The following is a 13,342-nucleotide window of genomic DNA, read 5'->3' as shown; positions in this document are numbered from 1 at the left end:
CAGAGCCCTGATCCCCTCGGTGGACAGACCTGCAGATTGGCAGGCAGGCTAGCATGAATAACAACCAGTCTGCTCGCTCTATTCAGCCTATAAAACAAAAGAGAGGACGTTTTAAAGAGATTAAATACTGTTTGGACGCGTTACTGATCGGAATAACACTTCAATCGTTCAGAAAACAATCAGTTTTGCTTTCAGTCTGTATTAAAAAAAAGATGTTCGAGATAGTCTTTGCAAATTATGTTGGTAACCCATTTGTTTACATTTTTAGCACGTTTTGTGCCTTTAAGACGTAAAGATATCGTCACGCCGCTCCTACCGTGTTTTGTATGAATGGTTAACTGGCGCCATCTAGTGGTCAGAAGCAGCGACGCACCCTTAAAAAAAGCCTTTTTGTCCCTCCTGCTTTTCCGTATTTCCCCTCCCACCAACTTCTTCCTGCACAAACACACGTGGATTTCCACTTACGCACAGACAGAAACAATAACATGGCAAGCCAGGGGCTAGCCTACGACGGCTGCAATTTCTTCAGACAACGGCTAGTTTTAGCCACACTCAGCGGGAAGCGTGTTAAAATCAAGAACATACGGTCCAAAGATGACAACCCGGGGCTCCGAGGTGAGTTCCAGCTTCATGTGGCGTCGCAGTTAGCTCGGCAGCTAACGGGCTAGCTGGTACGCAGTTGGGAGTGTGTTCACTCACTGGGCGTCATAAGTGGGGAAACGAATGGACAGTAGTGTACATGTGAGATACATTATATCTGACCTCACTGTACAAAGTTATGTCGTTTTGCTCGTCAAGAGCATTGAGCTCGTGCGTACAGAGATGTGTTTCTCATTATTAAGAGAGACTCATTTTAGCACATGTGAGTGAGGATCATCAAGTTCCCACAGTACTTGATCCACATGTTTACATCCATATGTTTTTAATACTGCATGCAAAAGTATAAAAATAACGCATTAGTTTGTTCAAACCAACTTGTTGATATTTCAAAGTTGTGTTAGACTTGGCTTTAATGGAGGAAAACATGCCTTCAATCCTCAGATCCAGCTGTTGGAAGATGTTTGGTTTGACTAACTCGATACTTTTCTGCTTGTCTTTTCCAGATTTTGAGGCCAGCTTCATAAGACTGCTAGACAAAGTGACCAATGGCTCCAAAATAGAGATTAACCAAACAGGTGAGTCTTATCATTAGGATACTACTGTTTACTGCCAGGGGATTGTTGAGATTTCAGGATTGATCAACACCAGCAGACAAATGAACAACAGGATGTTTAGCAGAAGTTCTATATTGTTTCCAGTATCTTAGTTCTCTCATAATGGTTTTTCATCTCATCTTTACTCTTTGCATGTGGCGTTAGGTGTAGTAATGTTCAGCTTCATTACCATAAGACTGTAAGGTACCACCCACTGCGTTGTGGACTCACTCTCTGCCCCTGTGTGTGTCTCTCTTCACTAGGTACTGTGTTATTCTACCAGCCCGGCTTGTTGTTAGGCGGCTCCGTAGAACACGACTGCAACATGCAGCGCTCCGTTGGCTACTACCTTGAGGCCCTGCTCATGCTGGCTCCATTCATGAAGACCCCTCTGAAGGCCACGCTGAGGGGCGTCACCAACGACCCCACGGACCCGACGGTGAGGACACGCATGCATGCAACTGATTACCTTCTGACTATTCATTTTTACAGAGTCATTTTGCACCATCTGATTTTGATTTTCACTCAAATAGCTCATGAGCGTTGGGCGGGGCTGAAGCATGCTTCTGCAAAGAAACATGTCAACCTCTTTGAACAATTTATGGGTCCCTCCCAAATGAACACTGCCCTCTAGAGCACACATCCTTTCATGCAATGCATTATTTCAAAGTGTATAAAGTCAACAAAACACAGACAGGAAAGCAGAAAGAAGAAGCTTTGGGGGTTCTGGAGAGAGGTGATGTCACGGAAATAAGATTAGCTGCTGTGATGGGAAATGGTCTATCTCTACGATGTACCGGTGAAGACGTAAACGCATGTTTTAAGGATGTTAACGCTCCGTCTCCTGCAGGCTGACGTGCTTAAGTCCACGGCCCTACCTCTGATGAAGAAGTTTGGCATCGATGGAGAGGGCTTTGATCTCAAGGTGAGGACACAATGGTCTGTTGATAAGCACGGTGTCATGTTATATATTTAAATGCGGTGCTGCAACTTCAACAGATCGAGAGTCGATCTGTCTCTTGTCTCACTCTCCTTCTATTGCTGCTCCCTCAGGTGGTGAAGAGGGGTATGGCGCCTGGTGGGGGAGGAGAGGTAACGTTCTCATGTCCCGTCCGCAGGACCATCAGGCCGGTGCAGCTGACTGACCCAGGAAAGATTAAGAGGATCAGAGGAGTGGCGTATCCTTCTCAGGCTCTTTTTCACCTGTCAACATAATTGATGTGATGCAAACAAGCCTTTTCAGTCCTGTTGTATTTTGTTGCCTAATCTTCTGATTATTCATGTTGTTTCGAAACAAGGAAATTGTGAAAAATAACAATTTTCACACTCGTAATATCCTTAAGCCAAATGTGATAGCTTCAGATGTTTTGATAAAGATATTCTCAAAGCAAATCCTCACTTCTGAGTTTCTGAATAAGTGACTTTTGACTAGTTGACATATCTCTCTCTAGTCTCTATCACATCATGAATGTCAGAAACTAAACTTTGTTGTTTCTCAGGTTCAGCTTTAGGTTGAACTCACTATGTCGGAAGAGTTTTCAAAGGTCCTTGACATTCTGAACCTAGATATTCAGTTCGAGTTTCTCCTCAGATGGCCAACAGGATAGTGGACTCAGCCAGGAGCGTCCTCAACCAGTTCATTCCAGACATCTACATCTACACCGACCACATGAAAGGAGCCAACTCTGGCAAGTGAGTATCTCCACGTTGACGTAAAACAAAAAAGGTTGAAAATCTGCTCGCTGTTTAGAAGTTGTGCTCGCTTTATTCAGACCATCATTGTGTAAAATTCATACTGACAAATCACACTGTTTGTATGTAAACATAGCCTAGATACAACCGTCTTTGTGCATGTATTAGCAATGTGTCAATTATCCTAACATATTCAGAGATGGACACAAAGTAATTCTTGTTGGGTGACTGCAGGTCTCCAGGTTTCGGTCTGACCCTGGTAGCAGAGACGCTGAATGGCTCCTTCCTCAGCGCTGAGATGTCGTCGACGCCGCAGGGGCAGGGAGACCCCACGCTACCAGAGGACCTCGGCAAGGACTGCGCCAAACTGCTTCTGGAGGAGGTGCATCGGGTAAGTACCGGGAAAAAAAACACACAGGACTTTCCACACACACTGTTAGTGCTTTTGGGGGGTTGTCCATTCAAGCAAAGATCCAGATTTCAGTCATTTTAGCCTGGGATGAGATTTATTTTGGTCTTTGACATAATACCTTTAAGCCCACAGCCTGGTCATCCCTCACTTTGTGTAGGTTACAACATTGGTTCATTTTAGTCTGTAAGATCATCTCAGGCAAAGTTCCTACTTACTTAAAGGCATAGTTTTATTTTTGAAGTAGCACTACTGTGGACAGTGAAATCAATAAAGCGTGCACTTAAACTTATAGATATTTTTTTTCGGTGGTTAAAATGTTTTGCAGCTGCCCTCTATAAACTGGGGGCATGCAGACCATCATCTACTGTAGGTAATAAACTATGGATAAGCAACTCATACAACCTCACTTCAAAACAGGCCAGCTATCCCTTTAAGACCGACGCAATCAGTCTTAGGCCGCACAAATGGCTTCAGTTTGAAATTTTGCTATTAGTACAGAGCAAACCCGGGACAATCTGCAGGCCAAGCTTAAACTTAAGATCCCTGTCTCTTTAAATTAGTTTTAACTTAGAAAAATGGAAGTGTCACTGTAGTTGCTTTAACTAACAGATACATGGCTAAGATGCTGATCTGATGTTATTGTCCGGTTAGCTGTTGAATGTTGCTATTTGACGCCGTCTTGGCGAGGTCTCACTTGCATGAGAGGTTTTAATCTCAAAGTGCCTTTCTAGTTAAATGAAGGTGATATGTAGAGCTGCAGACCCGTGAGGAGTTGTAAACATAAGGCATTGCTACATTATTGTACATGGTGTTTGTTTGCGTTTCAGTTGCTCTGATACTTAAGGCAACTGACTTCAGGTCAGCTCTTTCTTCACCTAACTGATCTACAAAGCAACTGCCATTCAAAATACCACGCTTGTCCTGTTTTATTTGCATTGAAGCCGGCATAATGGTTACCTCCCCGTACTCATCTCCAACAAGTCTGATATACAGATTACATCCAATGCTCATTTATTATTGGATATTTTTAAAGGGATGTATTTTTTTGTGGTAAACAGATGTCACAGTGAAACGTTATCTGTTCCCTTTTGTACTTCAGGATTGTCCACTTTTTAAAGATTTCACTATTATGATTCTCTGCTTAAGTTTAACTCACTCATGCAAACTTTATGTCGGAACATCTCCATTATCACTGGGGGATGCTATCAGGTCTTCACTACCGTGCACACAGCAGCTGGACAAATCTAAATTCCTGAGGAATACCTGACACAGACAGTCGGGGCTCATTAGAGTCCGAGCGTGCAATACGGACACTTGCTGCCCTTGTTTGCCCGCATTCTCCGGTAATGACCCCAGTCTGGAATTCAACTGAGAGACAGTTTATGGGCAGAAAAAACAAAACGTAATACCATTTCAATTCAAATCCAATGTTTTGGTCACTCATTTTCTCACGTCCATGCTTACACCTGTTTAATAAAGCCATCGTAGACACATGTCTCTATGTTGGAAAAGTTAGCCTTGACGTAGAAGAGGTTGCTCGTCCTGTCAGGACTTGCAACTTCTGATTTATTGTTCCCAATGACACTTATGTTTCCTGCCACATTTTCACAATGTTTTGCTTAGCCAGAAGAGGCCAGCTCGCAGTTGACGACAACGTTTTCATTATAAAATAAAAAGTAGCACGAAAGTGTCTGTTATTGAGGAAAATGCTATCATGAATTACAAACAGACATGTGAAACAACATGAATTTAAGTCACAGCCATGTCTGTGCATTTGCGGTTATGTTTGAGGCCTCAGAATAAGTAACATTTTATGTTTCCATATCTTTCTACCCGCGTAGTGTGACTTACAGTAGTAGCTGTAAGACTAACTGACTTGGCTGTGAGTAAAATCATCTACAGGCAAAAATAATTTCACATAGTCGGGGAAAAAGAAGCCACCTCATCAGAATTTGTACAATTTAGATCCAGCGATTGTGTGACTGCAGTTTGCCTCCACATGTTTCTTCCTCTCATAGGAGCCATGTGAGTCCTGTTAGCTGGGCAGGGCAGCGCTGATTAACCCTGAAACAGGGTCCTCTTAACTCCACTCAACAGAGCGGGGAGATAACGTTTCTCTTTAGCAGCTGCAGAGGTTGGTGGGCTGAAAAACCTCCAGTTTTTTTTTTTTAAAACAGCTGCTGATAGAACAGGTTTGTTCACCAGTTCAGAGACTGAACAGCATTTGAATAACTGCTGATTTGAACAGCGACCTGCAGCAGGAGGACGGGGTGATTGCTGGAGCTGAGACAGGATAACACCAGAGTACAAATGGGACTCTTAGTAGAATAGTTAATTTTTGAAAAACCGAGAAAGGAAATTAGCTGGATTCACATTAACGGGCATGTGCGCTCTGTATCGTGCGTCCTGTTTGTTTAATGGTTAATCAGTACCGCCTTCTTGTAGTAAACCAAAGCTACATGATGGACATTTTGTTTTTGGAAGCAACATCAACACAGGACAGGAGCTGATGTAAGTGGTTCCAATTTTGTTGAGTTTTTTATATCAAATGATCTTTAAGAGTTTACTAATGTGGCTCTGTGTATGCTTGTGTTGAGTAGTTTTGAGTATTTCTGTTTATTCTCATTATATGTCAGGATGTTGTTTTTCTACTAATGTAAGAACAGTTTCAAATAAGATTCAAAATGTGGATATCTCCTTAATTTTTTATTTTATTTCACCCTGTTGACTCAGTTTGATATTATTGTGTTTTACAGGTTAAGTTTATTACATCATTTTAATAATGCTTGAGTTTGTCTGCACCCTCGTTTTTTCCTGTTTGATTGTTTGAAAGGGGGTTGCCAGTTGCTCGAAGGATTCGGGGGACTTTTCCACGAGGGCCTCTTGGGAGATTTCAACTGTCTGGAGGGCAGGGCCTGAATCTAGCTGTCAGAGATTATGTTCATATATTTTATTTATCTTTTTTTATTGAATTGCAGCTGCTTATTGAAAGAGATATTCGGAACAAAAAGTGGGAAACCAGAAACCTTTCATGGAAAATCTTAGTTTGAACTTCTGTAGCCCAGAACAACAGCACACAAAGGCTTTTACAATAGTTAACTAGATGTGCTCTCCACTTTAATGGTTTTATCCAACTACAGTGACACTTCTCTAACATCTTCCACACCTTAAATTTGATCATGTTTCTCGTGCTTAATGAACACCGTTGAGTTTTTACTGAAGGCAAATTGTGATTGTTAAAATGTCTTGGGCGTAGAAATATGAAAAATGTCCCTCATGTATCCAGACAGTTGGAAGTATAACAGTAGAAATCATACTTGTGATAACTACTAAGATGGATAAAACGCTTTGTGCATTAAATGGTAAACTCAAGTCAGATTATGGGAAAACCATCAATCGTTGTACTTTTAATGCTTGTTTGTGGAGTAAAAATGGTGGAAATAATTTGTGAGGGCGGTGTAGGTCTTCCTACGGTTGCATCTCTGCCTCATTGGCGGTAAAGACAATAAAAACAATGTCACCATAGTTTCGCCATGGCTTCGGTGATATGATTATCTAATTGAATCATATTCCTGCTGACAAGCTCTCACGATGCCATAATACTGGGCCACATGCGTACTTAGAATGAATGCACAGTACAAGAAACTGATTTTGTTTAGCTGACTATAAGCTGACGACGTCACAGAATGGCCAATTTAATGTTCATTTGGCTCATAGATTGCACTCATAGTCCTCTACATACCGGCTGGTGAATAGCACATAGCTATCAAGTAATCACGACGACATGTGATCACTTGGATACAGAGAGTGGATCCTCTGTCCTCTAAATATCACCGATGTTGGGGAAGGGAAGGGAAGGGTGGGGGGGGACACACGACAATGCAGCATTATTAAAGAAAAAGAAGAGAAACATGTTGTAGCGATATACCAATGAATATGTCCAGTTCACTGTCATTAAGGACATTTTTGTTGTTGTTTTTAAGATAGAAAAACCTGAAAAACATCTGGCCTACAAACGCCTCCAACTATGTTATGCAAGTGTAGATGGCTATCAGTGTTGGACCTGAGATAATCAATTCCCTGTTCAGGGGTTGCCGAGTCCTTTAAAACATCTCCGCCTCCATGACGTCATTCTGTGTTGTTTTTGTTGCTGAAACGCATCGCCCCTCCCCTCTCTCTCTCTCTCTGTATTTAGGGTGGCTGCGTGGATTCATCCAATCAAAGCCTGGCGCTGCTCTTGATGACCCTTGGCCAACAGGACGTCTCTAAGGTTCTGCTCGGACCCCTCTCCCCGTACACGTAAGTCCCCATCACTCAATAATAGACGCACAGCCTCGGCTTATTTATAAGTTACTACACAGATGCACTTTGTTATTCTTCTACTTGTCCAATCTTGGCAAGTGACAGTATTCCAAAGTTCTCGTCCCGCTGTAGAGCATGAAATGCTGGACAAACAGAGGCAATAAATACACCCTTCATTGCCTCATTGTTTGCTTTTACGGATTTTCACTGAAAAATACCAGAGTGTCCTGAAAGTTTGAACTAACTTGCACCTAAACTGAATGTCCCGTGCTCCCAAAAGTTGTTGTTTCTTGCTGAAAACACACACTGGGCTCTGCAGTTTATATACACAAGATGACTCAGAAAGTCTGTTTGTACAAAGGTAAGAGAACAGAGGGAGCAAATGCAAGTTCATGCACCAGAATTTGTTAGTGATAAAGAAAGAAATGGAGGATTTTCTTTTTTTTTAAATGTGCAACAGGTAGAAAAATAACAGCCTCAGTTAAATTAATGGACTTCGGATCATTCTTTTGCATTATCATGGGACTTGGCCAGCTGTGCATTCACAGGGTTCATCAGTTCACAGTGTGTGTGTGCTTGTTGAATGTGTGATGAATTTATATATTTATTATTTATATAGCAGCTGAATAAAAAGTTGATTTCAGACATCCTAATCATCAGGAATGTGGAGAGAACTATGAACTGTCCATTTTCAGTTATCATGGTACCGGTGCTGTGTCCATCTCAAGTACAGTACTATGATAACTGAAGATTGGCAGTGCCATCACAATGCGCTCCCCTCATTACTCGGGTAACACTGATTTTTTCTGAAGACCAATGAAATCAGGTTTGCTGTTTTTGTTCCTATAAATCTGTTACTCTTTAGACATCCATGTTCGTGAGAGATAACGACTGATGCCCTTCGACTTTCACCTACGTCATTTGAAGCCCACAGCATGGAGTAGACCTAGGACACTGTTGTGAAACCTCCTGTGTGTAATAATTGTTGACAGTTGGACTATATTTCAACGCCTCTCCTCCATGAAAATGAAACTAAAATGTTATCTCCCATTTTTGACTTTCTTCCCCCTCTCTCTCTCCCCCCCCCACCGTCTCTCCAGGATCGAGTTCCTCCGACACATTAGAGATTTCTTCCAGATCATGTTCAAGATCGAGCTTCAGAAGCCTTCAGAAGACGACAGGAAAGGAGGGGACAAGGTCCTGATGACCTGTGTAGGAGTCGGTTATAGCAACATAAACAAAACCCTGAAATAAAATAAGTATTGTTTTTATTTAAACATGTCTTGTTTCTCTTATTTCACCAACATCAAATAGTAGAACACGGTATTTTTATTTTTTTTAATGTGAAATGTTATGACATTGTTACGTTATTTGTGTTACAATATGTTAAAAAGATAAATTTGGAGTTGACGGGTATCAATCACATAGAATACAAACTAATTTTATAAATTCAAAAATACATTCAACAGCATCTTCATGTCCGCACTTATTAAATCTGTTAGTCATCAGTCTGCACTGCACTGTCTGGCTGAACATTACTGGAATTCCACATTCAAAAGCATTTCTAGATGGTTGGTTTCAGCTAAATTCAGGTCAAAGGTTATCAGTACGACGCTATCCTCTTTTGCTGCGGTTCTTCCCGTCTGCACTTCGCACCACATGTTTCTCATCACTGGAGTTGGAAGCCGTTAGTCTTGGCCGCATAGATTCTTGAGGGCGTTGCCATAGCTGCTCGACACTTCAGACTACACAAACATAAAGAGAGGGGAAAAAATACAGGAAAATTAAGAACATGTATCTTCTGATAACGATCCAACAAAAGGATTGTCCAGCGTCTCAAAACAAGATACCGTGACAATTAAACTCAGTTGCACATTTCGGTCGCGGTACATATGTAATTTCATCTCTGCGGGTGTGTGCACTGACCTCTAACTGGGAGTAGAGGGTGCCTCCAAACAGCTTCTTGTACTCTGCTCTGATGTCCAGCAGGTCTATCTCTGAGCGACTGACTAGTATCCTGGTCAGAATGGACTCAGTGGTCCCCGCACCCTGGACAAATGGAAGATTTTGGGAAAAAGGCACAAATTGGACCTGGGTAAACGAAACACTCGCATGTGTTTACATACATTATCCTGCAGTAACTGCTGCTTCTATGTCTGTGGTGTCACATGTTTTTGTCCGTCAGCTTTAGAGCCTGTCTACTCTGTTCAGCCAGTGGTGCACGTTTAGTCAAAGAGGCCGCAATAAAACAGTGGCTTAACATTCCTTTCCACACCACTGGAGACAAATACAAATGTCTGCTGTGGCTAAAAAGGGAAGCAAACAGTGTGTGGATTTTGTTTTGGGAGCCACTGGCTTTGGGGTTTAATAAAGGGCCCCTATGATACAGAGGGACATATTGTTGGACGGTTTACCTTCATGCTCTTGAAAAGCCTCTCAGCCAGGTATAAGGGAACGCTCTTCACACACTTAACTATAAAAAAAGAAAAGTTGCATGTTAAATGGACCACTATTCAATGTGAGGGTCAGAAATAAGCACACAATATGATGCATTATTCTCACCAACAGCCACCAGTAGCTCCTCCAGGTTCCCAGACATCTCACCCTCAATGCTCTCCTGTAGAGTCTTCTTGCTAATAGTCTTGTACTCCACCAGAGCTGCCGAAGCACAACACAGATTTGAATGCAACTGTTGGAGATCAAATGTAGGCTAAGCTAGCGGCAGTGCTCTGAGGATGGTAATGTTGGTCTGTCACCTTTTTTTTATCTGTCAAAAAGTGTGTGTTTTTAATTAGTCCTATACTTTTGTTGGTTTCTTACCAAATACCTGCAAAACCGGTGACATTACCATCAACGTCAGCTGTACTTTGTGTATAGAGCTGATTAGCAAATGTAAGCAAGCTAAAGGTAAGATGGTGAGCACGGTCAACATTATACCTGCTAAACATCGGTGTGTTAAGAGTTGTCATTGTGAGCATGCTGACGTTAGCATTTAGCTCAAACCACCATTGTGCAACCTCACAGAGCCGCTAGCATGGCTGCAGACTTGTCTGTTTTATTTCATTAGCATCCACAGAACAAACATGTAAGAGGTGAACCCACTCTGTCGAAGCTGGGGAATACTCCTGTGGCACAAGATGTCAATAAACTTCCCCTCGTCGGTTCCCCACTTCTTCTCCCCGGCGTTGTACATGGCCTGGGTGGAATAAGAGGGAGTATGAAAATACATACAGTACAGCTTTAGACTATAAATGTCGATGCCTAATTTCTTTACATCCAGATAACGTGTGTAGCGAGTAGTGAATATACCTTAGCATCTGCTTTAGCTTTAGCAGTGTCCACATTGGTGCTCTCATCTCTCTTCCCCTGTGAGGATGACCAGAAGAACATAGTTTGTAATACGTAGAAGTAATCTGTTACATTTGGCATTGTTCATTTGAATAATGAGCCTTTTTTGAGTAGCATTTTTTATATATTTGTCACAATTTGAGAGGACAAACTGTTCAAAGATTTACAGTTCATGTAGAAAATACATTAGATTTTTCTCTACAATTCAGACTTTTTTTTCTATTATATTTTTTTGAGATGGGATAGAATTGTTCACACCTGTCTAGCTACAATAAATTGAAAGCTGTAGGTCTGATTCTGATTTATTGAGAATGCGGTCACTGTTTTAATGTAACGTACGGTACCTCAGCCAAGATGAGCAGTGCTTTGCCATAATCTCCAGCTACATCCGACTGCAGATCTTGAATCATCGCTCTTCCAGTTTCTTCAATGAAAAAGCACAATACAGACGATTTCACAACAATCTAGACACGTCACGAACCAACTGTTTCACAACAATCCGAGTTGCTGTCTAATCTGTGAAATTACAGTTGAAGACACTAACCTGCAAGGTATGCTTCAGACAAGGCCTTGATCTGCCTGTTGGATCTCGAGGCAAAGATTTCTGTCAGCGTACTCTCGGTGGTCCCTGATCCCTGTATGCGAATCACACAAAATGTTAAATGAACAAGTGAATGATAATAGAGAAAAACAGAACTGCATTTCAGCGGTTCTTACACCCCAGGTGAACATTTTATGAATCCAAACAAATCTGAAGCAAATTAATTCTGTTTAAACAAATGAAACTTGTAGTACTGTCGTCTTCGCTCCCTTTGAAATCGTTCTGTTTTGTTTCTTTGAACACTGACGCAGCAGCAGGCCAATACAGGCTCCGTTTTGAAGCAGGTTCATGTCATCTTGAAGTGAATCGGATTCACACCACATTCTCACCTTGATGGCTTTGATGACTTCCTGACAGTCGTAGACGGCAGGAGGGGTTACCAAAGCTACCAACACATCCTCAAAGTCTCCGTGGGTGTCACCCTCCAGGTCAGCTACTAATTTCTGATGGAGGAAGGTTTGTACCACACATTTTTCTATGTCTCTGTCACAACACTCAAGAATTATTATTATTATTATTATAAAGTCTATTTATATACCCGTCCTGTGGCTTTCTCATAGGCCTTAGCAATAAGCTGACGCTGAGCATTACTTCTCTGGGTCAACACCTCAACCAGCGTCTTATCCGTCGTACCTGAAGAGACACACAAAGGAGTTTATGGGTTTACAACCTTATACAAACATTTATATAAAATGTGTTCCACTAGTTCCAATAGTGGAACAAGTGCTTTACATGTTGGTCTGATATAGTAGAGGACTGATAGCGGTGACTCATTAACTTACCAACGCCCTCGATGGCCTTCCTTAATGCGGACACATCTTCTTCCACTTTGAAGTTTGCCTTGTCCTTCACAGTTCCTCTTGTGTTGGACTGAAGAAACACAGAAACACTCACAGGCTCACATGTAACGACCAGTATATGTACAGGTGTGTTTCATGTTTGCTGTTTACTATTGTATATTATAAGCTTTCCTTAATAAGGATTTGTCACTATACATTCAAGCAATTGCATCTCATGTAATAATGATAATCATCATCATCATCTTGGGAAATAAAAGGTCAGAGTTTAACTTACTGTCACGGTCAGTGAGGAGGGGGAGTCCAAGAGCAGGTCCAAGTCATCCTACAATACAAGTCAACAAATATGCTTTCATTATCCACTGTATTTTCTGTTTAAGGCCTACAATCTAATTTAAACACAACTACTCACCCATTCAGACATTGTTGTGGTTGAAGTCTTCAACTAGGGAGATGGAAAAGCACACAGTATCAGCATCGTATGGCTGTATTGGGATATGTGTTTTCAGCACTGGAGTTCTAATTCGGATTCAGTCTCATCCACTTCATCCCCTGACTTTCACTTCGGGTAAAATAAACAAAATCCGCTAAACTATTCTTCTCAATGTCTTCGTATGAATCCATTTTAACTTCGTGAACTTGACAGTTTAAGGTTGATCGAGCCGTCATAGTCGCGTGGACACGTGTACGTGACTAAGAACTGCAGAAAATGAAAACCTTGACATTGTGATGTCGACCGCTGCGGTCTAAAATACCATTTTCTCGATGACCAACGCATTACAAAAACAAACACGGAACATAAGACAGAGAATAAATACGTGTACATCCACACAGAAAAGGGCATTTTTTCCATCTTACCTTTAGTAAAGGAACAGGATTGATGTCGGAGGAGGAATTTCACGGTGTCCAGAAATCGCCACACCTTTCAGAGAAGTTCAAAAGGCAACGCCCATTATAAATTAGCTGGAGGCAGTTGGATCGTGGAGACGTTTTTTTT

General features: G+C 41.7%; 2 protein-coding genes across 2 annotated transcripts; one reads left to right on the top strand and one right to left on the bottom strand.

The window, feature by feature from the left end:
• Nucleotides 1–434: 434 nt before the first annotated feature.
• Nucleotides 435–8,870, top strand: rcl1 (RNA terminal phosphate cyclase-like 1). Its single transcript, XM_079178801.1, has 9 exons — nt 435–615; nt 1,104–1,175; nt 1,457–1,632; nt 2,044–2,118; nt 2,247–2,371; nt 2,760–2,885; nt 3,120–3,276; nt 7,493–7,596; nt 8,700–8,870. Exons 1-9 carry the CDS (start codon nt 486–488, stop codon nt 8,851–8,853), a joined length of 1,119 nt encoding a protein of 372 aa, XP_079034927.1. The 5' UTR covers nt 435–485; the 3' UTR covers nt 8,854–8,870.
• Nucleotides 8,871–8,923: 53 nt separating this feature from the next.
• On the bottom strand, nt 8,924–13,330 carry anxa3b (annexin A3b). Its single transcript, XM_079178802.1, has 14 exons — nt 13,204–13,330; nt 12,758–12,790; nt 12,623–12,670; nt 12,331–12,418; nt 12,087–12,181; nt 11,878–11,991; nt 11,492–11,582; nt 11,292–11,371; nt 10,909–10,965; nt 10,702–10,795; nt 10,162–10,257; nt 10,014–10,072; nt 9,526–9,648; nt 8,924–9,344 (listed from the first exon to the last, which is right to left on the bottom strand). The coding sequence occupies exons 2-14, from the start codon at nt 12,767–12,769 to the stop codon at nt 9,288–9,290; spliced, it is 1,014 nt and encodes a 337-aa protein (XP_079034928.1). The 5' UTR covers nt 12,770–12,790; nt 13,204–13,330; the 3' UTR covers nt 8,924–9,287.
• Nucleotides 13,331–13,342: the final 12 nt, after the last annotated feature.

This window comes from Pholis gunnellus, assembly GCF_910591455.1.
Source record: "Pholis gunnellus genome assembly, chromosome: 18".
Classification (NCBI taxonomy): domain Eukaryota; kingdom Metazoa; phylum Chordata; class Actinopteri; order Perciformes; family Pholidae; genus Pholis; species Pholis gunnellus.
This window is presented reverse-complemented; position numbering and strand designations above follow the sequence as displayed.